Here is a 14,905-nt window from a genome sequence, read left to right on the forward strand (position 1 = left end):
GCGTCAATTCTCATAATGAAATTCAAGAATAAAACAAAGTATTCAAATTCTACAAGGTGAACTCTGCGCAATCTTCCTCTCTACCAGCCCTCCCACAAAATATGGACACCTACACTTTCTGCTACTCTGAAGGTCTCAACACAAATGTTTCAGGGAGGGAGGGAGGGAGGGAGGGAGGGAGAGAGAGAGAGAGAGAGAGAACGAACATCTTTTCCAGGCAAGTTGGTTAGCACATCGCTATAATCATTAATGAACTGGATGTTAACATTCTGTGATAACAGATCAATCGTTCTCCTGAGAAAAATGGTGAAGAAAAGGGAAAACAGGGAGAAAGTAACATTCTTATTAAAGGCTGCAATGAGGTGAATGGTAAATGGTATGGGGCTTTTCTTTCTCACCCTTCCCGACATAAAAACAAAATTTAAAATGGCTCTGACACTTGGAGAGATTGTGGAGAAAGAAATGCCTTTTTCTGTATCTCATGGGAGTGTCCAAATGGTCAAATTTTGGATCCTCATTTCAATGTCTGTAATCATGGGGTCTAGGATCTTGTCTGACTCTGCAACTTTCAGTCATATGTCTAAGGCTTCCCATGATATAAAACTATCAATTGAAAACCCTAATGCTTATTGTTCATCTCTTGGGAGCAGCGAGATGCTCCATACCTGTCTACATGATATAGGAAAAACACACAGCTACAGTTCTAAGTGCAATTCTCTACAGTAAAACAATATTTATCAGTGCCTGCTAAAGGAGCAACTTCCAGTTATGAAAAACAATGGGGAAAAGTTACCATTAGTACAAAACAAAAAGGTCTTCAAATGTAACCCTGTACAAGATATCTGTGAATTTTAATTCCATTATTAAGCTCATTCAGGAGAAAACCAATCTGAAAATGGGTGCTACATTTCTTAAAGGAACCATTCTTAAATTATTTTTAGCCCTTAAATTCATTAACCAATTTACTCAGTGTCAGAAAAAATTCATTCTGGACTCAAAGAGTAAGTGTGGTAATTTTGAGGAGGATATGCTGTATTTTTCATACATAACTAAGGCCTGGTCTACACTACAGAGTTAGATTGATGCAAGGCAGCTTATGTCGACCTAACTATGTAAGTATCTACACTAAAATTTCGCTCCTTTTGACAGAACTGCCCCGCTATGCCAACTTAATAACTCCACCTCCGTGAGAGGCGTAGAATCAATGTCAGTGTAGTTAGGTTGACGCAGTGTTAGTGTAGACACTGCATTGCTTACATCATTTGTTACTGGCTTTTAGAAGCCATCCCACAATGCCCCCACACTGACAGTACAATCGGCACAAAAGCTCCTGGTGAGGACGTGCACCATCGACACAAGGAACAAAGCGTAGACATGCACGAGCGATATAATTACTGCGGTGGCTGTATGTTGATGTAAGATGGAATGACTTAATTTTGTTGCGTAGACATGCCTTAAATGGTTAATCAATTCTTTAAATGTTAAGCTCAACTCAACCCAACCTTGACTGTGCAACTGCAAGTGGCACTTCCATAATGGAAATATATACTTTTTACACGTGTCCCCACCCTATATGCACACATTTTATATTCATTCATATTACCTCCTCAGCTAAGCAACCCCAATCACTATTCTTCTCCAACAAGCAAACCCTTTCACATATTGGCATCCCTTTTAATAATCTATTACTCATATCAATATATTACTTATCAATGGCACTTAAGCATTCAGTGTGTAAGCTTTGCCAGTGAAATATATAAACTCAGGAATCTCAGACATTTGCTAAAGACTCGCTGACTGGCATTTTTGCGCCCTGCTGAGCTTACTGTATAAGCATCACAACAAGCTTGTATCAGTGTCAGCTGTACAGAGCCATCCTTAACATAGCTTTGAGCCGAGACCATGCATAGCAAATTTCAGTGCAAAAGGAATTTTTCTGAGAAAGTTAGAAGCAACTGAAAAAAAGGTGATGGTTAGAACAGAAAATGCATTTCAATTTCAGCTGTAACAATTATTGCCTTAAATTACTGACATGTTGAGCGTGTGACTGCAACAAAGCAGTTGGTAAAAAGATGTTCACAACATGGGTTTGGCCTGGATGAATTCAATTATGTAGGTCACAAGTAAAGCTGGTTGCTCTTCTTTCTTATTTCCGAAGACCATCTCATTTTGCTAGTTTTCAAATAAGATCTTTTTTCTTCATTTTTCAAAATTTCGTGTGGGTTTTTTATTGTATTTTTCAATTTAAAAAAAAATCTGACTGTTCAAAAATGAATTTATTTCAAAATCAAAACTTTTCATCTAATTTTGTCAGTTCTGAAAAACTCTACCATGTGACTAGGCTGACTAATCAAGATTGGAAATACAAAAAAAAAACAAAAACCCCACACCCTGAAATTGAAAACCATAAACCAAAAAAGAAGGTTTGAAGTAAAAGATTTTCATGATTTTTTTTAAACAAAAAAATTGGTTTTGTTTAAAAAGAAGTATTTACTAAAATTCTAGTTGTAAATGAGTTATTATACAGGTCATTCGAAGACAGTTTTGATAAAAATCTTTATACCATGCCAAGCTAGCATGTGTATGTCACATATTTTACAGAAACAACTATATTAGAAAGGTTTCAGAGTAACAGCTGTGTTAGTCTGTATTCGCAAAAAGAAAAGGAGTACTTGTGGCACCTTAGAGACTAACCAATTTATTTGAGCATAAGCTTTCATGAGCTACAGCTCACTTCATCGGATGCATACTGTGGAAAATACAGAAGATGTTTTTATACACACAAACCATGAAAAAATGGGTGTTTATCGCTACAAAAGGTTTTCTCTCCCCCCACCCTACTCTCCTGCTGGTAATAGCTTATCTAAAGTGATCACTCTCCTTACAATGTGTATGATAATCAAGGTGGGCCATTTCCAGCACAAATTCAGGTTTTCTCCCTCCCCTCCCCCCCCGCAACAAACCCACTCTCCTGTTGGTACATAGCAATCCACAGAGACCTCCCTACCAACACTACAAAAAGAAGGCTTCTAGGTGGACTCCTCCTGAAGGTCGAAACAGCAGACTGGACTTCTACATAGAGTGCTTCCGCCGACGTGCACGGGCTGAAATTGTGGAAAAGCAGCATCACTTGCTCCACAACCTCAGCCGTGCAGAACACAATGCTATCCACAGCCTCAGAAACAACTCTGACATCATAATCAAAAAGGCTGACAAAGGAGGTGCTGTCGTCATCATGAATAGGTCAGAATATGAACAAGAGGCTGCTCGGCAGCTCTCCAACACCACTTTCTACAAGCCATTACCCTATGATCCCACTGAGAGTTACCAAAAGAAACTACACCATCTGCTCAAGAAACTCCCTGAAAAAGCACAAGATCAAATCCATAGAGACACACCCCTGGAACCCCAACATGGGATATTTTATCTACTACCCAAGATCCATAAACCTAGAAATCCTGGGCGCCCCATCATCTCAGGCATTGGCACCCTGACAGCAGGATTGTCTGGCTATGTAGACTCCCTCCTCAGGCCCTACGCTACCAGCACTCCCAGCTACCTTTGAGACACCACTGACTTCCTCAGGAAACTACAATCCATCGGTGATCTTCCTGATGACACCATCCTGGCCACTATGGATGTAGAAGCCCTCTACACCAACATTCCACACAAAGATGGACTACAAGCCGTCAAGAACACTATTCCCGATAATGTCACGGCTAACCTGGTGGCTGAAATTTGTGACTTTGTCCTTACCCATAACTATTTTACATTTGGGGACAATGTATACCTTCAAATCAGCGGCACTGCTATGGGTACCCGCATGGCCCCACAGTATGCCAACATTTTTATGGCTGACTTAGAACAACGCTTCCTCAGCTCTCATCCCCTAACGCCCCTACTCTACTTGCGCTATATTGATGACATCTTCATCATCTGGACCCATGGAAAAGAAGCCCTTGAGGAATTCCACCATGATTTCAACAATTTCCATCCCACCATCAACCTCAGCCTGGTCCAGTCCACACAAGAGATCCACTTCCTGGACACTACAGTGCTAATAAACAATGGTCACATAAACACCACCCTATACCGGAAACCTACTGACCGCTATTCCTACCTACATGCCTCCAGCTTTCACCCTGACCACACCACACGATCCATTGTCTACAGCCAAGCTCTGCGATACAACCGCATTTGCTCCAACCCCTCAGACAGAGACAAACACCTACAAGATCTCTATCAAGCATTCTTACAACTACAATACCCACCTGCGGAAGTGAAGAAACAGATTGATAGAGCCAAAAGAGTTCCCAGAAGTCATCTACTACAGGACAGGCCTAACAAAGAAAATAACAGAACGCCACTAGCCGTCACCTTCAGCCCCCAACTAAAACCCCTCCAATGCATTATCAAGGATCTACAACCTATCCTGAAGGATGACTCAACACTCTCACAAATCTTGAGAGACAGGCCAGTCCTTGCCTACAGACAGCCCCCCAACCTGAAGAAAATACTCACCAGCAACCACATACCACACAACAGAACCACTAACCCGGGAACCTATCCTTGCAACAAAGCCCGTTGCCAACTGTGCCCACATATCTATTCAGGGGACACCATCACAGGGCCTAATAACATCGGCCACATTATCAAAGGCTCGTTCACCTACACATCCATCAATGTGATATATGCCATCATGTGCCAGCAATGCCCCTCTGCCAGGTACCATGGGCAAACTGGACAGTCTCTACGTAAAAGAATAAATGGGCACAAATCAGATGTCAAGAATTATAACATTAAAAAACCAGTTGGAGAACACTTTAATCTCTCTGGTCACTCGTTTTCTGATCTCAAAGTGACTATCCTTCAACAAAAAAACTTCGAAAACAGACTCCAACGAGAGACTGCTGAATTGGAATTAATTTGCAAATTGGATACAATTAACTTAGGCTTGAATAGAGACTGGGAATGGTTGAGTCATTATAAAAAGTAACCTATTTCCCCTTGTTTATTCCTTCCCCCCTCCCCCCCCACACACTGTTCCTCAGACGTTCTTGTTAAACCCTGGATTTGTGCTGGAAATGGCCCACCTTGATTATCATACACATTGTAAGGAGAGTGATCACTTTAGATAAGCTATTACCAACAAGAGAGTAGGGTGGGGGGAGAGAAAACCTTTTGTAGTGATAAACACCCACTTTTTCATGGTTTGTGTGTATAAAAACATCTTCTGTATTTTCCACAGTATGCATCCGATGAAGTGAGCTGTAGCTCACGAAAACTTATGCTCAAATAAATTGGTTAGTCTCTAAGGTGCCACAAGTCCTCCTTTTCTTTTTATATTTAGAAATGTTCTTTAAAATATCTGTCGATTTTGGGTTGTTGTTTTTTTTAACCTCCTCACCAGTAAAACAAGATTCTCTTTGGCACACAAAGGAAAACTGAACAGCCTTGGAGGAAAATATTATAAATAATACACTTTAGAAGTCTCTACAAATTACCTAAGATAGCTTTTCCATATGTCATCATGGCATGGTTTTAAGGCCCATTATTTTGCAGTCTGTGAGGGCTAGAAACTGGAAAGGGGAAATTCCTTGACAGGCTGCCCTTATAGGTAAAAGTAGAGTGCTACTAGCCAAATGGAGGGACCTGTGAAACTCCCTGCTTGTTAGAGTCATGCTAAGCATTATGAATAGTTCCTACCTCATGATTGGAGAAGAGCCGCACTCCTTCCATCTGGTGAAAGATTGGGTAGTGGCTGCTATCAATCGTATCGCGGCGGTAGACATCTCCCACAACCAAAAAGGCATCCAGCCCCGAGTGCATCAAGTCCCACTGGTGAGCCGACGTGTGTGCTCTTAGCATGTGAGTATGGCTCATGTAGTAGTTTTCCCCTTTCCTCCTGCTGGGGTGGTCTTGTGGGATAAGCAATCTGTCAAAGTTCTGCTCCACTGTAACCACCGGGGACAGATCATCATAAACAGAAAAGAGTGGGGTCCCAAAACGTCCTATATATTGCTTGTAAAAATGATCCTTTATCCGCTCTTTGATCAGCCACAAAGGATGGTACCTTTGGTTGTGCAAGTTCTTTCCCACCTTGGACAGAATTTTCTCTGTGACATTGCTGTAGTCATCTCGAGGGTATACTTTACCAAGCAGTTCCACTGTACTTGATGTGGGTGTTTTGGCAGCAAAACTTGAAGTTACAGTCCTGGACCAGGCATGCCCAAAACTGGTGATTCTTCCTATCTGGACTCCCTGTGATAAAACAGTTTTGGAATAACGAACTACTCTCATGAAATTCCAAGATGCTGCCATCATAATACCTCCAAGGCTCTAGAAAGAAGGCAAAAAAATTAATAGTCAAGATTTGCTGTAGGTATTGCAAACAGTCTAATGATAATGAAAAGCCAAACATCAATTCATTAAATAAGACAGAAGTCCAGTGTTGTGTCCACTACCTTACAGAAAAATCTTATGACCCAATTCCAGCTAGATTATCTTCTCCAACCACCAACTCTGCCCTTCTATTAATGATTTGGGGCCCGATTCTGTCCCCATTAAAGATGATGGGAATCTTTACAGTACCTTAAATAAAAGTAGTATAGGCCTTTTATTTATTATTTTTTATATTCAATTTAACCTCCCTCCCCCCAATAACTCAACTTATTATACAGGAGAAATTGTGGTAAGTGTTAACACGTTTGTCAATAATTATATTCCACGTGCTAACATATTGTTGTACATTCTCAAAACAAACTACAGGATTAAATAGCAGCAGCACAACAAAAGAGAAGCAAATGTAATATTTTGCATTGTTTACAACAAAATTTTGTCCCCCATAAGAAGTCTAGAGATGAAACCTAGCTCATTTCACAGCATAACATACAAACATAACATATGCATTACAAACTATACATTTGTAGAATGGACAGAACTGGTCTTAGCATTTTGAGGAAAACCTGCAAAACAAATTTCCAAACCCACTCTAATGCAAATTACTCTTGTCCATGCTGATTTTACCACTACACAGAGACTAGGCCTTAGGATTTTGGAGGAGGTCAGTGAAATGGAAGATTTTGCTAGGGATGGGGGGTTTGGTGGTTGTGTCAGATACAAATGACTATCTCTATAAAAGAGGTATCATTGTCTATCCCCCAGTTTCTCTGGTTGCAGTAGCAGAGCCTTATTGTGCTGGGTTCAAACATAACTGCTGAACACTGAAGTGTTTAAAGAGATAATTCCTGAACAAGCAAGGATTCTGAGGGCTGTAAGGCCTCCAGAAACTATAAGATTCTGTGCTCATTCACGGAAATGTTAGCACTTATATACCATTAGTAGTGCTTTACAAACATCACAAGACTCCTGTGAAGTACGTAAATACCACTGTCTCTATTGTAAGAAGTGGGACACAAAGGTATTATTGTTAAGTGACTTGTGTAAGGGCACAAAAGGAGTCTGTGTCAGAGACAGTATTCAAGTCTAAGGGTATGTCTACACTACGAAATTAGGTCGAATTTATAGAAGTCAGTTTTTTAGAAATCGGTTTTATATATTCAAGTGTGTGTGTCCCCACAGAAAATGCTCTAAGTGCATTAAGTGCATTAACTCGGCGGAGTGCTTCCACAGTACCGAGGCTAGAGTCAACTTCCGGAGCGTTGCACTGTGGGTAGCTATCCCACAGTTCCCAGTCTCTGCCGCCCATTGGAATTCTGGGTTGAGATCCCAATGCCTGATGGGGCTAAAACATTGTCGCGGGTGGTTCTGGGTACATATCGTCAGGCCCCCGTCCCCTCCCTCCCTCCGTGAAAGCAAGGGCAGACAATCGTTTCGCGCCTTTTTTCCTGAGTTACCTGTGCAGACACCATACAATGGCAAGCATGGAGCCCGCTCAGCTCACTGTCACCGTATCATCACCAACGCCCCAGTCCCTTACAGCTCCCTTTGACCTCACACCCTGTATGACCTGTCTTACAACTTGTGGCTACAGGAATACAGATGAGCTAATAAGTATATAAGCTCTGAGTACATGAAAGGTTTTAAAGCAAAAATCTTTAAAGCTCTTTTATCCTGCCTCCCATCCAAGAATATTTAATTAATGAAAAATTCTGAAGTGCCATGGAAAATATTAGAAAATTTGGACTGCCACCATCTTGTGATCTGACAGCTTTTGTGTACATTATGTGTGGGGAGGAGAGTTCCACTAACACAGCATATGCTAAAACAAAAATTATAACATATGCTAGGTTGCTAAAATTGGACATTTACCAGTCTGCTTAGCAATTTAGCAAAGCCCTGCATTTTAGTTTTGAAAACTGTGCAGGCATACAGCAGCAACTATCACTGTTTTAGCCATGACCATGTCTGTATTTTTTCCCCACTGGTTACAATAGGACACCATGGAAGTGGTTTATAGTGCCATAATATTAGCAGTTTGAATGCTCTACCAAACTAAACTCTGGGTTTAGAACACAGACATCTTGTTAAACTCCAAAACAGGCCTGCAGTCCTACCACAAACATCGAATTTGTTATACGACAAAGACTTTTGAAATAGGTTGTACCTCATGTACACACTTAGGCTTCAATCTTATCAGATGGTGAGCATCCTCAGATCCTGCTGAGGACATCTAACATTTCCCATGGCCTTTCAACGTTTTGTATTAAAATCTTGGGAAGAAGGCAGGATAAAATGATTTTTTTAAAAGACTTTTAATTTTTTCATGTCCTCAGAGTTCATCTACTTAACAGCCTATGTATAGTCTTGCAGCCATAAATTGTAAGGAACATACACAAAACCCCCTTTTTGCAGTTTCTGTAACCAAAACAAGATGCCGTAGGCTGGTTTGTTGTCTGTTTTCTAATAGTGCCTCATTAATCATGACGATATCACTGGAAACATTTGGAGGCTTGCAATATTGAAAGAGGAAAATTATAAAATGTTTTCTTGGATAAGGTTATTAACCATCATATTTCTCCTTATTGTTCTGTTTAATAACTGTTTAAAGTTTGGAATAGAAGTTAATAATCAAACCATCTCTTGTAACTAATCCAGTTGTCTAATTCCTTAGCAAAGTTTAGTATTTTTATGTCCTGTTTTACACACATCAACATTGAGTGGCACAGAGAAAGCGGCCCATGTATCTCAAGCACGCTTTCCTCCACCACCATCCTTCTCAACTACAAGAAAGTTGCACCATGTGAGGTCAAACCCTATGGTGCAGCATCTCCTGGGAGAACAGAACATTCTTCTGCAAGAGCACTGCATGGGCACCAATAGTTGTATATTAAAATGTTAAAGTAAGAAGTGCAAACTCTCTATATAAATTTCAGGTAGGATACGATAACTGATGACAATTCCAGTGTCCTCTTCATATCATATTGGCTTATACTGCAGGTTCCATTATTTCATTCCTGATGCTATCCACCAAGCATACCTAGAACAGCTACAGTGCACCAGTTATTCATATCATTTAGGTGTTCTGGTTTATTCATAAATTAAAGCACATTAATTTAAATAGATAACATTTCTCAATTTCTCAGAAGTTTTTTTCTCCTGCTGATAATAGCTCATCTTAACTAATTAGCCTCTCACAGTTTATACGGCAACTTCCAACTTATCTGTATGTGTATATATATATATCTATCTATATATATATCTTCTTACTATATATTGCATTCTATGCATCCGATGAAGTGGGCTGTAGCCCATGAAAGCTTATGCTCTAATAAATCTGTTAGTCTCGAAGGTGCCACAAGTACTCCTGTTCTTTTTGCAGATACAGACTAACATGGCTGCTACTCAGAAACCTGAAAGTTCTCAATAGCTTCTCACATGTTTCAGGTGAATTCAAATTCATTTTCGGTGTGCTCAAAAGGTCCACAAGCTCTATAATTCTGTTATAACTCTAGTTGCATTAAATCTACATTTCAAATATTGACAGAGTTTGGTTCTAAATGAATTAGATGAGCTAAATAATGTATGTTTTAGCAGCTGGGAAAGTGGAGTGCCTGTACACTGGAATTTGTGTTCATTAAACTACAGTCACATCTAATTTGTTGTACTGTACCATTCAGAGAATGTCAAATTTAAAACAGAGGGCTAGAGGGGCACAGATAGAAACTATCACCTTTCAAATGGCATCAGAAGTCAACCAGCAGATGGCCACAAATTCAAATTGTGCATATTTTAGCACCCAATGTAATAGAATAAAGGCACCAAGCCCTATAGTCTGTGAAATTTAAAAATTTAGGCCCCAGCAGAAAGGCCCAAAATCTTCAGGTCCCCTCCTGATGCAATATTTGAAATAGATGGAGAGAATGCACAGATTCAGAAGAGTAGAGCATTAATGCTGAAACTGGCTTAGATGTTCTCTTAAACAGGCTAAACTGTTAAGGAAAATCTCTTACTCCACATGCACAGTAAGCAATTTTCCTTCGCTTAAAATGGAAATTATTCCTTGAATTTTTCCCTGAACTAAATAGAGACTGTTCTTCATTGAAGACTGGCTACATTCCAAGTTTGACGCTTTAGATGGGGACTTTCAAGAACACCTACGTGATTTACGTAAAAAACATCTAGTTTTGAATGATCTGAGTATCAGAAATACCAATCCCAAAACTCAGAAATGGTTGAAAGTGAAGTGCGTATTTTAATGTTAAATCTTTACTATATAGATATATTCTCAACATACATAATAATATTACATATTCTCACACACATCTCAGATCCAACAAGATGATTCATAAATGGTTCCTACACATTCTCAAATACATCTCCTGTGTCCTGCGTTTGATACATTACTCTTTCAAGAGACGCATCCTGAACAAGGCTAGCCCTTCATTCCTTATCTGCAGGGGGAGCAGTACCTTATTATTATTCTCTTCACCACCCTTAATCCAAACTCTATCTAGTTTGCTTTCTTTAATGAAATGTTCTTCAGATCTGAACTGTTATCTAGGAAATATGCAGCTGAAGTGGCCATAAAGTCTACCTGCAAAAATAGTATTTTTTCAAGCACATTTTCTCAACATCTGAAATTCAGCTATGTTATCCTCATGTATTTGTTAAGCACAAAGAGTAAGTTTACATTGTGAAGCATTTATATGGGCAAAAATTAATTTACTTTATTTAGAAATTAGATGGTATATTTCATTAATTTTCACTGCTTAAATATGTTATTTTTAATAGATGTAACAAAGTCACATGACCACCTACCTAGCTTTAACTGAAGAAAAACAGTAGAAAAAAAATTGACTTGTGTTGGAAGCTGGTAGTTAAACACAAGTTTAGGTGGGCATTAAAAATACAAGGGACAATAGATGGAGAGTAAATAAAAAAGCACTGCTGAATTCCACCATAGGTGCCGACTCCGTGGGTGGTCCAGGGCTGGAGCACCCATGGGGAAAAAATGATAAGAGCTGAGCACCCACCGGCAGCCCCTCTATCACCTCCCTCCAACCCCAGTGACTTCTATTTACCGTGAACAGCTGTTTTGCGGCATGCAGGAAGCTCAGAGGGAGAAGCAAAGATGCGGCACCCTCAGGCAGGAAGAGGCGGGGTGGGGGTGGACCAGGGGCAGAAAGAGGTAGGGTGGGGGTGGGGTCTTGGGGGAAGGGGTGGAGTGGAGGCGGGGCCTGGGATAGTGCTGGGGGTCAAGAACTCCCTGGCATTTTGGAAAGTTGGTGCCTGTGAATTCCACAGTAATGGTCCAAAATACTATAGCACAAATTAGCAATTCTGCAGAGTGCTGGATAATTAATGTAGAATACTGTATTATTAGACTGTAAAATCTTCAAGGCTTTAACACTATATTTTACTTTATGGAAAATCATTCTGCATGTTTGGAACTATCTACATAAATATTAATAACAATCATTATTAATTATTATTTCTATTTCAGTAAAATATCTGATATTTAAGATATCAGAATCAGAACCCATACTGCTAGGCTTTGTAAAAAACACAAAAAAAGACATATTCCCAGACTCTACAGAGTTTACAATTTAAGGCCACATCCTATAAGATGATATGTCAATGGGACTCTATTCAGGCATAGGGATTTTCCCTCATGCATCAATTTGCAGGATTGAGACCTAAGAAGAAAAGAATTAGGGAGAGAGATATAATCAAATTTTTTAAAAATTTTTATTACATTATTAATTTTATAATGGACAGGGGAGGAGGACAACAAGAGGAGGACAGAGGTATCATAAATGCCCCATAAAGCCTATCTTAGCCTTGCAAATATGTTGAGTCTTAGTTCTATTGTGATAATTAGGCTTACAAATTTACTCTAAATGTGAGCTCAACTGTAAAAAGTATGTGAAAGTTCATATATCATATCATAAAACTTGTAACAACAAACGTTGATGGGAAAAGGTATGAGACAGAAAGGTGAAATTAGTCTAAACAAAAGCTACAGATATGGTTCAAGGACTATGTTAAAATCATGCTTGGTAAAAACAGATGTTGTGGAACTGAAAATTAATGAACCAAAACTGATGTGTTGGATACAAGGCCTCATTGGTGGACAAAATAATTAGGGGATGGGCTATTCCACCCATCACTCCTTTTTTGGGTCCTTAAAGAAAGACACTTTGGATGAGGAAACAGCAAAGAACAGACAGAGACAACTGAAGGAAGCTTTGCCGTCATGCCGGCCACCCCCACCAATCTCCTGAGACCTGGAGCCTTCATCATCCTAATTCTGAGAGATGCCCTGATCAGACCAGAGCAGAAAGTGAGACCCAGATAACATCACCAGCTACCAGCTCCAGCTGAATCCCAAACACTGCATGGTATAAAATGGGATCGGATTTTTACAACGAGAGTAACAGCTCTAGTCCATCTCAACTAACGTGTCTTTTCCCCAAAAGGACAGTTATTGCCATCATTCGTACCATCTTAGAGACTGTCAAACAATGGGGTTTTGCTTGTAAAATCTCTCTCCAGCTATGGGGAACGGGAACAAAGGATGTTGTTAAAGTCAAAGCCTTATTTAATACTTTACTTTTCAAATGTTTTAACTGTTTTTTCCTTCTTTTCTTTATCTTTAATAAAAAAAGTTAAAAGGAAGTTTAATGATGTGTTCACCATGATACTAAGCAGGGTGAAGTATCTCTATAGCAAACCCCAAGCCCTGTTTAATACTGATTAATGTTGGCCAGTGATGGAATTACATTAACACCTTTGACCTATTTATTGAAAATACATTAATACAACATTTCCTATCTGTGCAAAACGTTATTTTTCAATTACACCGAGGTCTTTTTCCAAATCAGGGGTACTGTGACAGGTAGGTCTATGGAGGCTTAGTCCACGAAGGATTCACCTGCCTGAATAAAATTCATATACCTGGGAAGTGCATTTTATCACAAAATCTGAAACCTAAAAAATATTCTAGCCCAGTGTGACTTAGAGACCTCTTGATGCCAAGTGGCAAAGGCCTTAAGGGATGCAGATGAGTTACAGGAATCCCCTGGGTCTGGTATGTACATGCTAATTCACCAAAGTGAGTGTGATGTAAGGTTTCAAACAAAAACCAGTGTCATTCTGGTCATCAATATCACTGCAGAAAGCATGTACAGATGCGTAAGGAGTTCTGTACATATCAGGGATGGCCAAACCATGGCTTTTGAGCCGCATGCAGCTATTTTACAGTTCAAGTGTGGCACGTGGAGGCCCCCACGTCCTTCATTCTCTGGCTACCAGACTTGGGGGAGGGGAACTCAGGGCCTCTGCCTTGCAGTGGGGTAGGAGCTTCTGTTTAGCGGGGAGGAGGATTTCAGGGCTTCAGCCCCGCAAGGTGCACCTACTGAGGCTCAGGGCTTCAGCAGGAGCAGGGCTGAAGCTCCGAGCCCCAGCGGGCGCGCCCTGCCTTTCAAACTTCTGAAGTTTGTCATATGTGGCTTGGAGGGTCAGTAAGTTTGGTCATTCCTGGTATATATATATATATAAAATTATGTTAAAGTCTGTGAATAGGAATTGGTCACCAGGAAAAGTGAAAAACAGTTTTTCTTTTAGGCACAAAATGTTTACTTATTTTTCTGTTTCTATATTAATTACGTATTGTATGGTTCAAAATAGGACTCCACTCCCAAATCTGAACCAAATGCTAAAGAAATATTGTGAAAACTTCAGAGGGGGAAAAAAAAAAAAGAGAAAAACAGTGGGGTGTAAGGAGGAGCCCTATCTTGAGGTGCAGATCAAAGGTCTGTTCTGGTATATTTGTGGGACAAAGAGGTAATTCTGGCATCCTTCACCTAGGAAGTAAACAGACAGAGAATTTGATTCATGAAAGAAGGGTCTCAGCCAGACTTGGCTGAAAATGCTGGAGAGAATTTTGAATGAGATAAGCTTCTTTGGACAGGGAATATCTTTTTAGTTTAGTCTAGTCACTAGAAACCATGCTACAATTTTGTTTTATATGTAACCATTTGTTTCCAATATTCTTACTAGCACTTGAATCTCTGTTCTTTGCTAATACATGTATCCTTGTTTTCACTCTAAATATATCTAAGTACTGTGGTGTTAACCAAAGAGATGATCCTGAGTTGACTCTCGCAGCTGGTGTGTACTAGTCCTTTGGGAATAGTGGATCTAGGAGTTTTGTAAATGCTCAATGGAATAGGGAACAAGCACTGCAGAGGAACACTCAGAGGATTCAGAGGTTGGTGTGTGCCTATCAACTACCTGTACAGAGAGAACAAGCCTGCAGAGCCCAGGAGGGCAGAGCTTGTGTTAGCAGGGAGCTGATCCACAGCGGACACAGGCAAGATGGCACTAAGGGCACGTAGTGGTGAGGTGCTGCACAACCCTGGATACCCTAGGACGGGTCTCACCCTGTCTCCAAACAATCCTAAAGTGAAGCTTAATTCAGCTGGGACAAAGTAGAGATGCA

The 14,905-nt window shown here is 40.1% G+C and overlaps 1 protein-coding gene across 10 annotated transcripts in view; it reads right to left on the reverse strand.

Moving 5' to 3' along the window:
* Positions 1–14,905, reverse strand: part of FARS2 (phenylalanyl-tRNA synthetase 2, mitochondrial) — a 430,241-nt gene that overhangs the window by 355,479 nt on the left and 59,857 nt on the right. For all 10 annotated transcript variants that reach the window (XR_012157338.1, XR_012157339.1, XR_012157340.1 and 7 more), the window contains one exon: positions 5,707–6,339. Coding sequence is in view for 7 of the 10 variants with exons in the window: in XM_073332131.1 (XP_073188232.1) it covers positions 5,707–6,339 (633 nt within the window). In the remaining 3 variants the exon portion in view is untranslated. The remainder of the gene's footprint in view (positions 1–5,706; positions 6,340–14,905) is intronic.

The sequence above is a fragment of the Lepidochelys kempii genome, chromosome 2 (genome assembly GCF_965140265.1).
Source record: "Lepidochelys kempii isolate rLepKem1 chromosome 2, rLepKem1.hap2, whole genome shotgun sequence".
Lineage (NCBI taxonomy): Eukaryota > Metazoa > Chordata > Testudines > Cheloniidae > Lepidochelys > Lepidochelys kempii.